We start from the raw sequence: 15,421 nt of genomic DNA, 5'->3' as shown, positions 1-15,421 counted from the left end.
CTCCCCAGGTTTAGCCAAACAGGACAAGGTACTGCAGTACTAAAAAAGAGCTTGTGAAAACTACTAATTGTGTGCTAAGGGAGAACAATGTCTCCTGAGGGCAAAATGGCTCATATCTGGAGGAAACAATTTGCCAAAGCCACCCCATCATGAAGGGCTTACATGTTGACATCCATTTCCCCAGATCAACTATAGCTTTGAAAAGGAGTGGCACCCTTGGATACTGTTGGCTTTCTGGCTTACCATACCCTGGGCTGCATTAAAAGGAGCAAAGGAGGTGATTCTCCCCCTCTACTCTGCCCTTGTGAGACCCCACCTGCACTACTGTGTTCAGCTCTGGGGCCCCCAGCACAAGAAGGACATGGAAGCACTAGAACAAGTCCAGAGGAGGGCCACAAAGATAATCAAAGGTCTGGAGCACCTCTCCCTCACAGGCTGAGGGAATTGAGGTTATTCAGTCTGGAGAAGAGAAGGCTCTTAAGTGAAGGTACCTCATAGCGGCCTTCCAGTACCTAAAGGGGGCCTGCAGGAAAGCTGGGGAGGGACTCTTTGTCAGGGGGGTGCAGTGACAGGACACAGAGTAATGATTTTAATCTAAAGGAGGGTAGATTTAGATTAGATATAAGGAAGAAATTCTTTACTCAGAGGGTGGTGAGGTCCTGGCACAGGATGCCCAGAGAAGCTGTGGATGTCCCATCCCTGGGGTGTTCAAGGCCAGGCTGGATGGGGCTTTGGGCAACCTGGTCTGGTGGGAGGTGCCCCTGCCCATGGCAGGGGGTTGGAACTGGGTGGTCTTTTAGGCCCCTTCCAACCCAAACCATTCTGGAATTCTATGATCATACTGCAACAGAAAGAAAGCTTGCTTTGGTCCAAAGGCAAAAGCTCACCTGGAAGCTTGCATGGCTTACTTATGGGCTTTTGACTCCATGGGGAACTGGACAATTTTTTTTTGGGACCAGGTGTTCCCTGACAGCACACCTGGGCTTCCCCTATGAGGTGAGCTATGGGGCCCACCCTTGCAGCTGATAGACTGGTCCTAGAAGCAGGTTGTATGGGTACCTGAGGCTCTTCCATCTCAACACTTGAGTTGAGAGTGCCGATTACATGCTCTGGGTGAGGTCTCAGAAATGTAGTGGCAATGATACCCCTCAGAACAACGTATCTCCTCTTGGGCCCCCCCCCCCCCAAAAAAAAAAAAAAAAGAAAAAAAAAAAGTGAAAAGTAAAATAAAAAGAGAGAGACAGAAATTCTGAGTTTTGTCACCTTTCAGCATCTTTTTGGGTGGCTGCTACAGCTCTTCCAAGCAATAGCATGCAGCTGAGCAGGTACTTGCACTTTGAGATTGCTTCAGGTCTCCAACCATCTGGGTCCACCAAACCTGATCCCAACTCTGACTCCCATAAGTCTATTGATCTCTATCACCATTTCACAGACCAGTCACACCTGTGGCATCCCAGTGCCTGAGATCCCTTAACTTAATGACTGCCATAAAGAAGGCAATCTGTCTTCACACGCCCTGTAGCATGGGAAAGGTCAGGGCTTTTATATCGGGAATTCAGGAGCTGTTGCTGACCTGTATGAGTAAATTTGTCACAGTTCAGTTTGGCTCAGACTAAGGTCTTTGCAGATGGTGAGAATAGGATTTAGATGGCTGGTAAGCAGGCACCATGTTGCCACAGGTCTTGAATGAATATTGGACTTCTAAGTGTTAGGAAGTCAGTCTTCTGTGTATTTGAGTTAGACTACCTAGATATCTAGAGCCTAAATATGTGTCAGTCGTGGACTTGCACATTACATGTAGGCTAAGAAAATGGCCAGGCAGGTGAATAAATTTGGCCAAATTAAGTATGCCTTTGTTTGGGGATGTTTGAAAGACCAAAGCAATGATACTATGAAACAATGAAAATGTCCTTAGACTGGCTTGACTGAGCCACCACCTTTAACAGGAAAAAAGGGGGTACAGAGATTTCTGTGTAAAGCAATCTGTGTAAGGAGATTTTTGCCTCATCTGGATTCTCAAACCAGCAACATGGGAGCACTGCTTGTGCACAGGTAGTTTCCAGATGTAACTCTCGACAGACTGAAGAATTTGGTCTGTTAGAACTGTAATGATGGTGAGCACAAAGCTGGGCTGTCCCCAGGTCTTCCCAAAAATAGAGTGGCACCAGAAAAGTGAAGGATATTTTTGCTGACCCATGCCTGACACAGTGGTCCTGATATCTTAAAGCCTCTTGGGTCCTCTGCCAGGTTGGAGACTTACTAAGCACTTCCAGCTGGGTTGGTTAAGAGTTGGTGATAAAGGTCTGAAATTCTGTAAAGACCATTTGTTTGCCTAGGAAAGGTGATGTGAGGAAATATACCTCTAAAAAGCCTCTTTTCTCATGCAGATGAGGTGCACCAGCAGTGTTAAGGAGCAAAGCAATGAAAGCAAATCTCAGCTGATTCTCTGGTTCTGAGTGACTACCAAAGAACAGCTGCTGCTATTTAAATGTGTTATTCAAACACTACGGAAAGGACCTTCATTAGTATTTTTTATGAAGGAATTGTATGAGCCTAACACCCAGCATTTTCCACCACTATTTTGAGTCTAAGTAATGTAGGTGTCCACAAACTGGACTCTGCTCCGTGCTTTGGCCGAGGGGTCAGCTGTGGTAGAGATGATGAGGAGAACAACACCCAGCAGCCCTCTTGGCCACTTGCATGCAAAAATCTGTTTTGCAGAAAAGGGTCTCTTCTAAAGAGCTGGCTCAGAGGGTTTTTTACACTCAGTTTGGGTTAGACCCAGAGCATCAGACCCAAAATCCTCTTCATTAGACCCGACCTACAAAAACTGGATGCGATTCATTGTCTATGCATGTTGAAGAACCCAGGAGGGACATGAGTTTCCCTTTCAACAACTTAATGCAAAAGCCTATTGTAACATAATTAGTCAACTGGAAAAAGAGGTGCAATTACATAAGGTAATTCCATGGATGGATGACAGATCCCCAACACCTATGTGTGGAGCTGTACCCGTCTAAGGAGGAGAAGCAAGCCCTGTTCATGCCAACACTCGGACCTCAGAGGGTTGGTTAGTTGCTAAGAGACATGCAAGGTAAAAAGCAAGCCATTTTAAATATTTTTCTTTATTATTGACTTCAATAAATACACCTCTCTTCTCCTTCATATGATTTTCTGGACATTTTCTGGTGACGATAAAAGATTCCCTATATTCCCTATATTCCGTTCTTATCTCGCACCACCCCCAAAGAAATATCAGGATTTCAAAGGAGAAATGTAGAAATGAAACACCTACCGCCGCCAAGAGTGCAAGGACTGGTTTATGTGCATCTCTGCGGAGGCGAAGCTTGCAGCAGGCGAGCAGCACGGCCAGCAGCCACGCGGGGTCGGTGTGAGGCCGGGAACCGGCCCTGTCCCGCTGGCGGCACCTCGCTCACAGCCCCCGGGCAGGCCGGGGAGCACCCACAGGAGGGTGTACGTGCTGCGGGGAGCCTCTGGTACTGGGTCTGGTGGCCTGTTAGTGCCAGATGGACTACGTATTAGGCTGTACTGCCATGCTGCCTGCACCATCTCTTAACGGCAGCCTATAATGAAAAGCCTATAATGATGTGCTCCAAATTTGCCTCATCTAAAAAAAAAGTCAAAAAAAACATATCTTAATGCACTCATTAAATTAAATGTCAGACTGACTTTTTCCTCTTTCCTGTTTTGTAGAAGCAGCCAGATAAAATGCAGTTGCCAGAGCACAAATCTATGTTTTCTGACCAAAGGACAGGTTGTTTGTGCAATCCTAGGAGCCCACAGGTCTTCCTGGTGTGGCTGCACAGAGCACAAACACATCTGAAGACTGGTTTAATACATCTAATTATTTGGAGAGGTCTTTGACAGAACTGTTAACTGTTTGGAACAAATACCTGTTGCCTATCACAACCAGCCTGCACCTACCACAAAAGGAGATTTTATCTGCCAGCATTACAGGTGCATTTTTGTTTTTTTTTTTAAATTATTTTTTTTTTGGAGGGTGGGGGGGTGGGGAAGGGAATTACATATATCTATGCCCAATTGCTGGCAAATATTCATATAGTTTCTAAATTGCTTGTGGATTACATTTAAATTCCGCATATATTTTGTCTATAAATTCTTGATACAGAAAGCTTTTTTTTTTTTTTTTTTTTTTTTTTTTTTTCTGGAGAGTTATTGGTTGCTAAAGGTTGGCTGTACTTCAAATCTTTGCCATATTCATTATGTAATTGCAGAAGTCAGAAAAGCCACAATTAAGAATCTCACTTGTAAGACAGTTTTCCAAAGTGGACTACACTCAAATTTGTAGAGTGGAATACTGGGTGAGATGACACATTTATATTATATCATGAGGATAACTGCATAATACAGAAAGCTACCGTGTGTGTGTATAAGGTGAGACCTTGCTGGAGATCCTTACACTAGATTTATCCTGTGTTGTCTGGCTTTAAGGGTCTGGTTCTCTGGATGATAAATCAAGGTGGGTAACGCTGCCACTTCACCTCCAGCAGCATTACATTGGGTACCTAATACAATAACTGTAAAGTAAAATGGCCCCTCTCTGCTGCTATTTATGACAGCTGTGGATCATAAACGTGAGCAGCAATGCCAAGTGTATAACACAGCAAGCAAGGCTAAATGTTGCTTTCCCTTGCAATGCTGATGCCAGGTAGTTTCTGGTGGGCATTAGCAATGCTGGGATCCCTTTGGGACCACTGATGGGGGCATGTGCTGATCTACACAGAGCTTTTCCAGTGAGGCTTCTTGTCTGAGTCTACGGAGCTGTGGCTGGAATGAGCAATAGGGAGAAAGACTAAACTATTCTGTGATTCTGATTTTCCTGACTGTCTCACGGAAAAAAAACAACAAACAAACAACAACAACAACAAAATACACACACAAAGAACAGCAAAACAACATACAAGATATGTACAAGTGTAGGGTCCTGCACCTGGGAAGGAACAACTGCATGTATCTGTACAGGCTGGGGGATGACCTGCTGGAGAGGAGCTCTGCGGAGAAAGACTTGGGGGTCCTGGTGGACGACAGGTTGACCATGAGCCAGCAGTGTGCCCTGGTGGCCAAGAAGGCAAATGGGATCCTGGCGTGCATTAAAAGGAGTGTGTCCAGCAGGTCAAAGGAGGTGACCTCCCCCTCTACTCTGCCCTGGTCAGGCCTCACCTGGAGTACTGTGTCCGGTTCTGGGCTCCCCAGTACAAAAAAGACAGGGATCTCCTGGAAAGAGTCCAGCAGAGGGCTACAAAGATGATACGGGGCCTGGAGAATCTTCCTATGAGGAAAGACTGAGCAACTTGGGTCTGTTCAGCCTGGAGAAGACTGAGAGGGGAATCTCATCTATGTTTACAAATATCTTAAATGTGGGAGAGAGTGAGATTTGGCCAACCTCTTTTCAGTGGTTTGTGGGGATAGGACAAGGGGCAATGGCCGCAAGATAGAGCACAGGAAGTTCCACACCAACATGCAAAAGAACTTCACGGTGAAGGTGACAGAGCACTGGAACAGGCTACCTAGGGAGGTTGTGGAGTCTCCTTCTCTGGAGATATTCAAAGCCCATCTGGATGCCTACCTGCGTAGCCTGCTCTAGGGAACCTGCTTTGGCAGGAGGGTTGGACCTGAAGATCTTTCGAGGTCCCTTCCAACCTCTACAGTTCTGTGATTCTGTGAAAGAAACATTTAATTTCTGTGCTACGTTACAAAAAGTTTTAGAGTCACTCATGGTGGAAAATCCTCAGCTGGACATGTCCTCCCAGAAAGGCAATAACAACTACAGCACTGAATCCCATTGAGAGACACTCATGGCAGCTCCCAAGGTAAGGCAACCTGGCCTATTAACTCCTATCATATAGGATTTTAAAAGCTTCATCAGCTTATTGACCTTGGCCTTTTTGACCCCAGGACAACCCTAGAATTAGCACAATATTTCTAAATGGGAAAGGCCAAATGTGACTTTCTACATATTTCCATTGTTCTGCATGTTTCCTCTGCTGCATAAAGAGTGTGGAAAATTCATTCAAAACAAATAGGCTTTTACACTGAGGTCAATGAACTCTAACACTGACCTTACTTAGGGTAGCAGAACTTGGGAATTTGTGAAGATAACACTTTTCTCAGCCAGACTGTGTACTTTTATTCCCTGGCTTTACAGACTGTAGTCATTCTCAACTGCTCTCATGTTTTTTTTTTTTTTTTTTTTTTTTTTTTTTTTTTTTTTGTTTGTTTTGTTTTGTTTTGTTTTGTTTTGTTTTGTTTTGTTTTTCCCCTGCTGTTTTACTTCAAAGATACATTTCTCTTTTTGCTCTTGATTCACTGGTAAGGTGAAAATTCTGCACAGTAATTTTTATCTTGCTCTTGTTAGCCAAGAAGCTGAATCCCAGAGGGATGGTTGTCTGTTTAGCTGATCTGTCTTCTGTTGTGTTACTAGTCCTCTCTTCCTGCTGGGCTGTCCACCTGGGGCTGGAGCTGTGTGGCAGCAGAGAGCCGTCTGGGCCATACCTGTTCTTGGATCATGGAAATGCCATGCACCTGTGGTGAGCCCAAAGCCTGAGAGTTATGGCAAAGCAAGTTCCTCCAGAGTATGGCATTGTACCAAATCACAAAGCCTGTGATGAGATGATCACCCTTGGAAGCTATCAAATATCTTCTTTGGTTAAGAATGCAATTATTATTATTATTATTTTTAATTGCTTGATTTAAGAAATACAGCATAATTAACATCATAGCATATCACAGTGCATTAAAATTGTATTTAAAACCTGCATAGATGTTTTGTTATCTAAGGACTGAACAGTATTTCAGATGTATTTTGAAGTCTAGTCCATCATGTTTATTTACCAGATACTCTGGCTTATCACTTCACTGCAGGTTGTACTTTTAGCTGTTTACAGACTGCTTTCTTGTGTAATTTGTGTTTCCCCAAGTGCTTATTGCCCAGTAAATGCCCTAGGTGCCAGCCTGTGTCCTCCTGGGAGCCTGCTCAGGCACAGAGCCCTGTGTGATTCCCTTAAATTGTTTAGCCTCAGGACTTTGGGCCAGGGTTGGTGTAAACCACTGCAAATGCAGCTATGTCAGTTACCTGGGCTAAGTCCTGACACCAGCTGACATGCTTGTTCTTAGCATTTAGCTTGGGAGAAGCATTTTGTAGCTGCTGAAAGCTGTTAAATACCTGTTCATACTAAGACTAATTTACAACAAACATTTTGGATTGTGTGTTTCTTTCAGGAGCCTGATTAATGGGGCCGAGTAGTGAATGGAGGCACCACTGGGCTGTGCTTACCCCGCGGTACTGCTAGCAACCTGCTGGTCCAGCACGCGAGGCTGTTCCTCACAGCACAAACACTGACACTGTTAGGCTTGGATTTACTGCCCATTAAGCAAATGCATCTGGCACTGCCTCAGTAACAGGCAGGAGCTGAGGAATGCTGTCACAATATACAGGGCAAGGTTTCTGGGGGGTCTTTTCAGAATTGCTCTGGATTTGCTGCTCTGGTGGCATGGGCTTAGATGAGAACAGAGGAGAGGCGAAGCTGCCAGGGCTAGCAGTAGTGACTGCAAGCAGTCGTCCTTCAGTGCAGGAGCAACGCTCAATCGTGCAGTGGAGATGGGGCCTTAGTCATGCTTCTAAACTGCGTTCAGGCTCTACATGTGTTGAAGGCTTTAGTACCGTTTGGGAACAGGTTCTCTGAAGAAATTCCTGGTATTTCCTGGTTCCAGTCAGGCTGAAAAACACTGTGAGAATGTGGTGGTTTTTGGTATGTCCATTTAAGGGCATGAATCAAAGGAACTGCAGGGAGGAAAGAAGTGGAAAATGAGAGGAAAAATAAGTTAACTGAGCTACTTCCTCTCTCAGATTCTTCTTGGGTTTTGGGCAAGGCCTTACACTGGTATTTCATCCCAACTTCTCCTTGCTAACTACTTCCATATGCAGGCATAGTATAACATCAGTTAAAGCCACATTTAAGCAGTGTTTTTGGTGGTAGGATGCAAAGTCAGAATGGTTGAATTATTATATGTTTAGGTAAGAATATTACTGTGCCTTCTTACATCTAATGTCCTTTTCAGTGTAATGTTAAGAGTACTTTCTTCAAGTGCAATATCTGAAAAGGTTGTGCTACATTATAAAAATACAAATGATCTAGTTAGAGTGTGCTATTTCGAGTGATGTGTCCAAAAGTCAGTTTTCTCAGCTGAGCCCCCATCTTTGTGAAACAAACAACTGGACACTGCTCAAAGACTTGTTTGTTCCTGTGTGGTTATGGATCATTAAAAGTTGCTCATTCTTGAAGAGTTTCTTAACGAGTGTCTTTTGGATGTTTCTTAGCTCTAAGGAATCTGACAAATTTCCATCTGGAGAGTAGAGCCTATTTCATATGAAAGGGCTATAATCTGTGTCTGTTGTTCACATCTGTCTTGTGTTAGAAAGCTAAGCTGCAAATCCATGCAAATGTGTTATGGGACAAAATTCTGCAATATGATGGCTTAGAGTTATTTCACAAATTATTTGATACTTTGGTCTCCAGCCACCTTCTTTTTATTGACTAGTTGAGTATCATTTATTAAATGAGCATTGACTTCACAGTGGTGCTTTACCTCCTGTATTATTAGTATTCTTGGAGATCCATTTTAAGGAGCCAGCCATTTGAATGTATATATCTTCATATGTGAATAAGGTCTTTTAAAAATGCAGTAGCAAACCCACATCACAGAATTTTCTGAGAATGCAAACTCAAACACCTAAAAGCAAACTCCCAAAACAAGGTATTTTGGAAGGAATGTGAACAAACATTCTCTCCCATGTAAATGGCTTGGGATTTCTGAAGTCAAGTTTTTATTCTTGCACCCATATATCTTGGTCATGAAGAATGAAATGAGGAAACATCTTTATGGTTGAAAGGTCCACATTGTAACCATCATTTAAGATACTATAAATTCCACACAAGAGTTCCTTTTTCCCAGGATACCTTTGAAAGAAAGTCTCACAAACAGTGTGATGCACACACCTCTAGGAGATCTTACAACAAATTATTTAAATTTCTTTACCTTCAGAGGTAAAAACCTAATGCCTGTGGAAAGGTGTAAAATGCATGCTTCTGCCAGAAGAGTACATATATCCTTGGAAAAGGACTGCAAATTAGTATGTTGCAGTGATAGTTGAAATTTATGATCCTTGATAGGCTCAGGGGGAGTAACAACTTGCCAAACACATTTGCATATGCAGCATACTTCATTATTTTACTTCATGGCAGTAGGAGCAACCACCATTAAAATATTCTAATAGGAAGCCTCTTCCATAGTCCTCCTCTGGCCTGTGAAACAGCATGATAGTTTGTCAGCTGGTGGTCAAAGCAGCTCTATCTTTGCATTACCAACCAGAGGATGTGGTTGTGGGCTGCTCTGGGGGAGCCCCTATGTGGGTGCCTTCAGTTACAGGCAGCACTCCCTGAAGCAGAGCACTGCTGCCTCTCTCCAGCCCTGCAGCCTCGTACACCAGGCACAGCTGGTGGATGGTGCCATGGCAGGACACAGCGCTGTGCAGCTGGGGGATCTGAGATTACAGCTCCCACCTAAGGGGACTGGGAACAAAAAACAAGTGTATCTCATGAGCCGGTTGGGAGACCCACAAAGCTGATGTTATAAGGAATGGCTATTCATTATAATGCTCAATATCAGAGTTGACCATTGTGTAAGAACACAATGTAGGCTTGAGCAGCACCATAAATACCTCATCTCTAAAGGTGTTACTCACAACCTGCCAGAAACATTGTGTTCCTTTTTGATCTTCCGATCCCGAGAGCTTTTGTAGTGATGGCTATGAATGGAGCCCGTGTATGTCCTGTCCTTGCTGGAACTAGAAATGACAGTTCTCTTATTACTCGGGGGTGGAGACACAGTAGCAGTTGGACAACCAGTCCTTGTGGTTGTATGAACCTTTGAAGTGTTTCCAGGGTGAACTGAACGGCTGCATCATATTCATAACCTGCAAAAAAAAAAAAAAAAAAAAAAAAAAAGGAGAAAAAATGTTGGAGCGTCTCAGGGAGTGTAAGAGCCAGAGGCTACCCAGAAGTATTTCATATGGGACACAGAAAGCCACTTCCTCATGCCAAGAGAATTCCTTGTACTTTTAAGAGGAAGGGGAAATGCTTCTATGGCCTTATGCACAGTCGGTGAGGCCACTGGAAAGACTCCCATCGACTTCCTATTAGTTTAGGGCCCTGCTGTCCATCATTAGTCAAAGCTGGTGTTATACTGATTTGCTGCTAATGCTAGCTGAAATCAATGGGCTTGGAAGTTGCTCAAGAAGGATGGACATTTTTGTAAGCTAACACTCTTTCACCACCAGGAAATTCCAGATTGAACTTGTTTGCCTGAAAAGGATTCTTGTTGGACGGTATGTGTTTTTTCTGAAAACAAGAACTAATGCTTCTGGTGCAAAGGTTAATTTTAAATTCAAAGAATCCCCTAGTTTTAATAAAGGGGCAAAGAAACTCTGTTATTAATGTAGGACCTAGTACAGGACTGAAGTTTCCCTTTTAACTGTAGGGGATGAGGAAAGTGAGTCTCACTGTCCTTACACTGTTTTCTCTTATCTGAGAAGAAGGCTTGGACCATCTCCAAAATGTGTAGCTCTTACACTGTTTCTCACTTATGGGCCTGTATGAGTTTGAATCAATTGACATTTTACAGACTGAACTGTCAGGTAAACTGATTTGCTCCCCAGTCATCAGGTAGAAAGATAATCCAGGTATTTGGCATCTGAGTTCTGTGCTCTGTCTACCATAACACACCGTGCTCTGTCTACCATAACACACTACCTAATTTAGGTAGAACCACGTGTAAGTTGGAATTAGTCTGCATGGAGGTTAAATCAGGAGATCTTAAGAGGTCCTTTCCAACCTGTATTATTCTATAATTTTTATGGTACAGCTCATTAGCTCTTTACTGAGAATTTTACCAGATTTCAGACTTCTAGACTTGACTTGAGTTAGGAACCACCTCAATGCCGACACTTTAAAAAAAAATCTTTTCCTTAGCTGAAAAAAAAATTTTAATCAGTGAAACACTTAAAGTTAAACACATTGCATGGATTATTATGATGGGGTTGAACACTAAGGTGATCAGCTGGCCTGTTTTAAAGGCACCACATGATGCCTGAGGAACCTGTTGCACTTTCTAATGCAACACTAGGCTTGGCAGAGTAAGCCTGGTCCAGCCCTCCATTCAAAATATAGCAGAGTTATATGCTACATTTGATTCACTATTAACAGAACAAGTAACCAAAAATCATTTAGCTTATTCCCCGGTGTATGTGTTTCTGGACAAATAAAACATAGAGCAATTAACTTTTACTTAGTGCAAAGCAAAGCCCCCAGAAATATATAAGGTCACAGTGAAGATTAAATGAAATGCCAAGCCATTTGTATAAAAAATATAAATACTTTATTTTCAACTAAAAAGGTGCAAACATGTAACTTTTGGTCACACTTCTCAACAAATGAACTGTCCAAAAAGAGCCATAGTCAAAGACAGAAACAAATGCTCAAGTGGAAAAACTGATTAGCTACAGAAGAGCCCTTCTTCTTAAAGCCACTTGTTCAATAAAATGGAGGCAAATACATTTTGCCCAATAGATGAGTACTTTTTAAGGATACAGACACCAAGTCTTACACTCTCCATCTTTATCTCAATACACCATTTCGCCCCATCTGAATGATTTCCACTAGAGTATCTATTTCATGCTTTGAATGCATTGTCAGACAAGCTTTAGATCCTACCTATCTTGTTCCAAAAAAGAAGGCTATCACTGAAATTTCAAAGCATTAAACAAAGGCACAAAACTTTAAATTAATTTAGATAACTGTACAAATATATATACACAGTATTTACAATATTAAAAAAAAGTAGCTTGTTACAGGTAAATCAACTGCCACAAGCTGTCCAGTCTAATAGACATGATTCTGATTCTTGTTGACCAAGCCATACGAATCAGAGTGTCAGAGCTGAAATATTACGGTCCTGACTAACAGAACACCTTCTGCTTAGCACTTTGCTGGGTGAGGGTTTGCATTCCAGCTGTTGCTGTCACTATAACCAGTGTCAGCAAACATGCTAATGGTCTCCTTCTCAATTGCACTACCAGATGAAAAATACTGTACCACATTAAGGGAACATTTGCTTGAATCTGCTTTTCCTGCACATTTCCCTTAACCCCTTCACACCACCTCATGAACAGCATGTTCTGAAGCTGTGTCTTGCTGTGGTCCCACTGTCCGTTTTACCTTCTTCTTCAAACCACCGTTTGGGGTCAGTAGACAAATTGTCTTAGGTCACATGGAGCAGTTTGTTGAAATTAAAAAAAACTGATTTAAATACCTTGTGCTATTGAATCATGTTTACAAAATGAGATGCAAATCAGTTCAAGTTGAGAATCTAGTTAGCGTCTCCTTCTGGCTTTATGCCATGTCTCCATACATCTTTCTGTAGTACAGAGACTCAAAGATGTCGTTGTCTCCAGGGCAGTTATAGTGGCACGCGCAGGTCTTGATGAACATCATTTTCCTTTTCATGATCTCCCCATCAGGGCACTTGAACTCCACAGGGAGGGTGGCTGTTCTGTGGGGTGTGCAGCAGCGCCCGTCAGTGCAGACACCACAGAACTTAGCTCTGTAGGTCTTCACACTGGTGCAGCCAGACAGCTCAAACTTGATGGGCTTGGAGATTTTGGGGGTGCGAATGCACTTTTTGCCTTTCTGTTGGGATATAAGTGAATACAACATGTTTAGAAGGTAGACTTTGACATGGCACTAAGCTTAAGTGTTAAAAGCAGGCAGATGCACTAATCATTACAATGTTTTCAGCAGGAGAAAGTGTTTACATAGCATCATAATAACGTGTGAAAGAGAATTATAAGGGCATTTAATTGCAAAATATTCACTGCTGGGGCAAAACTCAAACTTCATGATTAGCCACTTGAAACTTACTACCTATCAGAATGCCATGTTCTTTGGCAAGATACTTTTTTTGCCAGCTGATGAAAGCATCCTAGTAGATCATACATTAAAGCTGAGACTCTACCTTGATGTTCTCCTCCAGATCTGCTTCACAAGGTCTGACCATGCAGAGCCTGCTCTGTTTCTCCAGTCTGCAGAAGGCATTATCGTTGGTGACCCTGGTTGAGATGCCCATGCCGCAGGTCTTGGAGCAGGCACTCCATTCAGTGGTCTGCACCAGGCAGTTGGCACGCATCATGGTTGGATCCGGACCGTAAGTGTCTTCCTGTCTGTACGCTGCAGGGGACAGACAACCAGGATGAGGCCACCATCTGAGTTTGTGCCCTGCTACATGCTCTGTCCCCTTCCCAGAGAAGTTTCAGCAGCTACATTTTTATCTGAGGGGCGATCCCACTTACTGTTGCCCTCTGGCTGCTGGGTCAGCCCCAGTCAACCCACCCCGCTACCCCTGACCCCCATGCAGGCACCCCTTTCCCCTCAGCCCACCACCCACGGAGGGTCCCCCACTCACCTGCTAGAGCAGGTCCCACGGCGGTCTGCTCCTTGGGCTCGTCACAGACCCACTCCTCGCAGCACTTGCCGGGGAGCTTCACCCTCCGCGGGAAGGGGCAGTCGGGGCTGGGCAGGCGCACGTCCATGCTGCAGAGGGGCACGCAGCCCACCGCCCCGTCCAGGCAGGTGCACTGGTACTTGCAGCTGCTCTGGAAGGACTCCCCGCTCCGGTACACCATGCCGCCGAAGACACACGGGGCGCCGTCCCGAGCTGCGGGGGCAGGAGGCAGAGGGGGTCAGGCTCAGCCCCGGCCGCCGGGACCCCCGTCCCCGGTCACCGTCCCCCGGTGCCGGTCCCCACTCACCGGTGCAGACGCCAATCCTGCGGTTGGCGGGGGAGCCGAAGTCGCAGAAGAGCCCCTTGTGGTGGTCGCAGGGGTCGCGCTCGGTGCACAGCTCGCCCAGCTGCTTGGCGCACACCCGGCAGCAGCCGCAGCCGTCGAGCACCAGGGAGACGCCGGCGGGGCAGCTGGGGCCGGGCCCGGTCCCGCACTGGCACTGCCCGCTGCACTCCTGCCCACGGGCCTCGTCCTGCGGCGGCGGCGGGGGGAGAGAAGGAGACAGCGGCCGTCAGCGCCGCCGACGCCGTGCCCGGGCCGGCCGGGGCAGCAGCGGCGGGCGGCGGCGGCACTTACCGGGCCGAGGAGGGCGACGAGGAGGAGGAGGGCGGCGGCGAGGCTGGACGGGGACATCCTGAGGCGGCTGCGAGGCGAGGTCCCGGCAGGGCGCTTCCCTTCGGCGGGGCTGGTGCGGGCGGCGTCTGAGCTGCGCTGCTCGGCTCTGCGCTGCTCGGCTCGGCTGTGCTCGGTGCTCCGTTAGCCGCCGGGACAGTGGCTGCGTGACTGCGGAGCCCGGCGGCGGGCGCCCCTTTATAGGCGGCGGCGGCGCGGCCCCGCCAATGGGCTGAATGGGGCCGCGCACCAGCAGCCGCATTCCCCGCATTCCTGCGCGCCGCGCCGCCCGCCCCGCCCCGGAGCGGCCCTGACCCCTGGCTCCCGCATTCCTCCGCCGCCCCCCCCCCCCCCGTCCGCCCCCCCTTTTCCTGTTTTTTTTTTTTTTTTTTTTTTTAAGAAAAAAAAAAAATCGCCGTGTTTTCCTCACGCCGCGGCCCGCCCCGCGCCCGGCCGGTTGCTAGGGGCGGCCCGGGAATGCTTCGCTCTCCCCCCCCCAGGTCCTCGCCGGCCGGTGCCCGCCGCCCGTCCCAGCGTATTCCGAGCGTTTTGTTACGACCAAAAAAGGTATAATTACCCCGCGGGGTGTATAAATTGACTCTGTGTCCTCCTGAATCATACCGAATATTTGTAATGTGTTCCTTTCCTAATAGATGCTCTCTATGAATAGAGAGAGTGCCTATTTACTCTGAAATATTTGGCACAACGGAGCGAGTCTGGAGCATGGAAGAAATGGCTATTATTTTCCCACTGCCTGTGTGCAGCTGTCATCCCCGAGCAACACAGTCTTAGCACAGCTCCGCTTCCCAAGCTCCCTGTTGGACCGTCCAGAGAGGACAACCAGATATGTTAACACACTCAGCCGAAACCCCAGCACCGTGGCTTGGATCTGACCGAACCCCAAAGCTATGTGTTGTGGTTTGGATTAAATCATTGCAGATAACTCTTAGGCTTTGCATTTACTTTTATTTTTTTCTTAGGCCAGAAGGATGGTTCTGCCCCCCACTCCCTGTGTACTATTTGAATATTCAATGATGTCATGTTTTTTGACCTCTGCATTGGCACGAGGAATGCATGTGTTTTGACTCTTGACCCACAGAAGTATGTTAGCATTTAACGAGAGATTGCCTTCGTGCATCTTGTTAGGCAAAT

The 15,421-nt window shown here is 45.8% G+C and overlaps 1 protein-coding gene across 1 annotated transcript; it reads right to left on the bottom strand.

Annotated features, from left to right (window-relative positions):
- Positions 1-11,452: 11,452 nt before the first annotated feature.
- CCN2 (cellular communication network factor 2) lies at positions 11,453-14,437 on the bottom strand. The gene is made up of 5 exons (XM_035322284.1): positions 14,234-14,437; positions 13,904-14,129; positions 13,558-13,809; positions 13,111-13,322; positions 11,453-12,785 (listed from the first exon to the last, which is right to left on the bottom strand). The coding sequence occupies exons 1-5, from the start codon at positions 14,288-14,290 to the stop codon at positions 12,489-12,491; spliced, it is 1,044 nt and encodes a 347-aa protein (XP_035178175.1). The 5' UTR covers positions 14,291-14,437; the 3' UTR covers positions 11,453-12,488.
- Positions 14,438-15,421: the final 984 nt, after the last annotated feature.

Source organism: Oxyura jamaicensis, chromosome 3 (assembly GCF_011077185.1).
Source record: "Oxyura jamaicensis isolate SHBP4307 breed ruddy duck chromosome 3, BPBGC_Ojam_1.0, whole genome shotgun sequence".
Classification (NCBI taxonomy): domain Eukaryota; kingdom Metazoa; phylum Chordata; class Aves; order Anseriformes; family Anatidae; genus Oxyura; species Oxyura jamaicensis.
The sequence above is the reverse complement of the archived record's forward strand: the minus strand, read 5'-3'. Positions and strand labels throughout refer to the sequence as shown.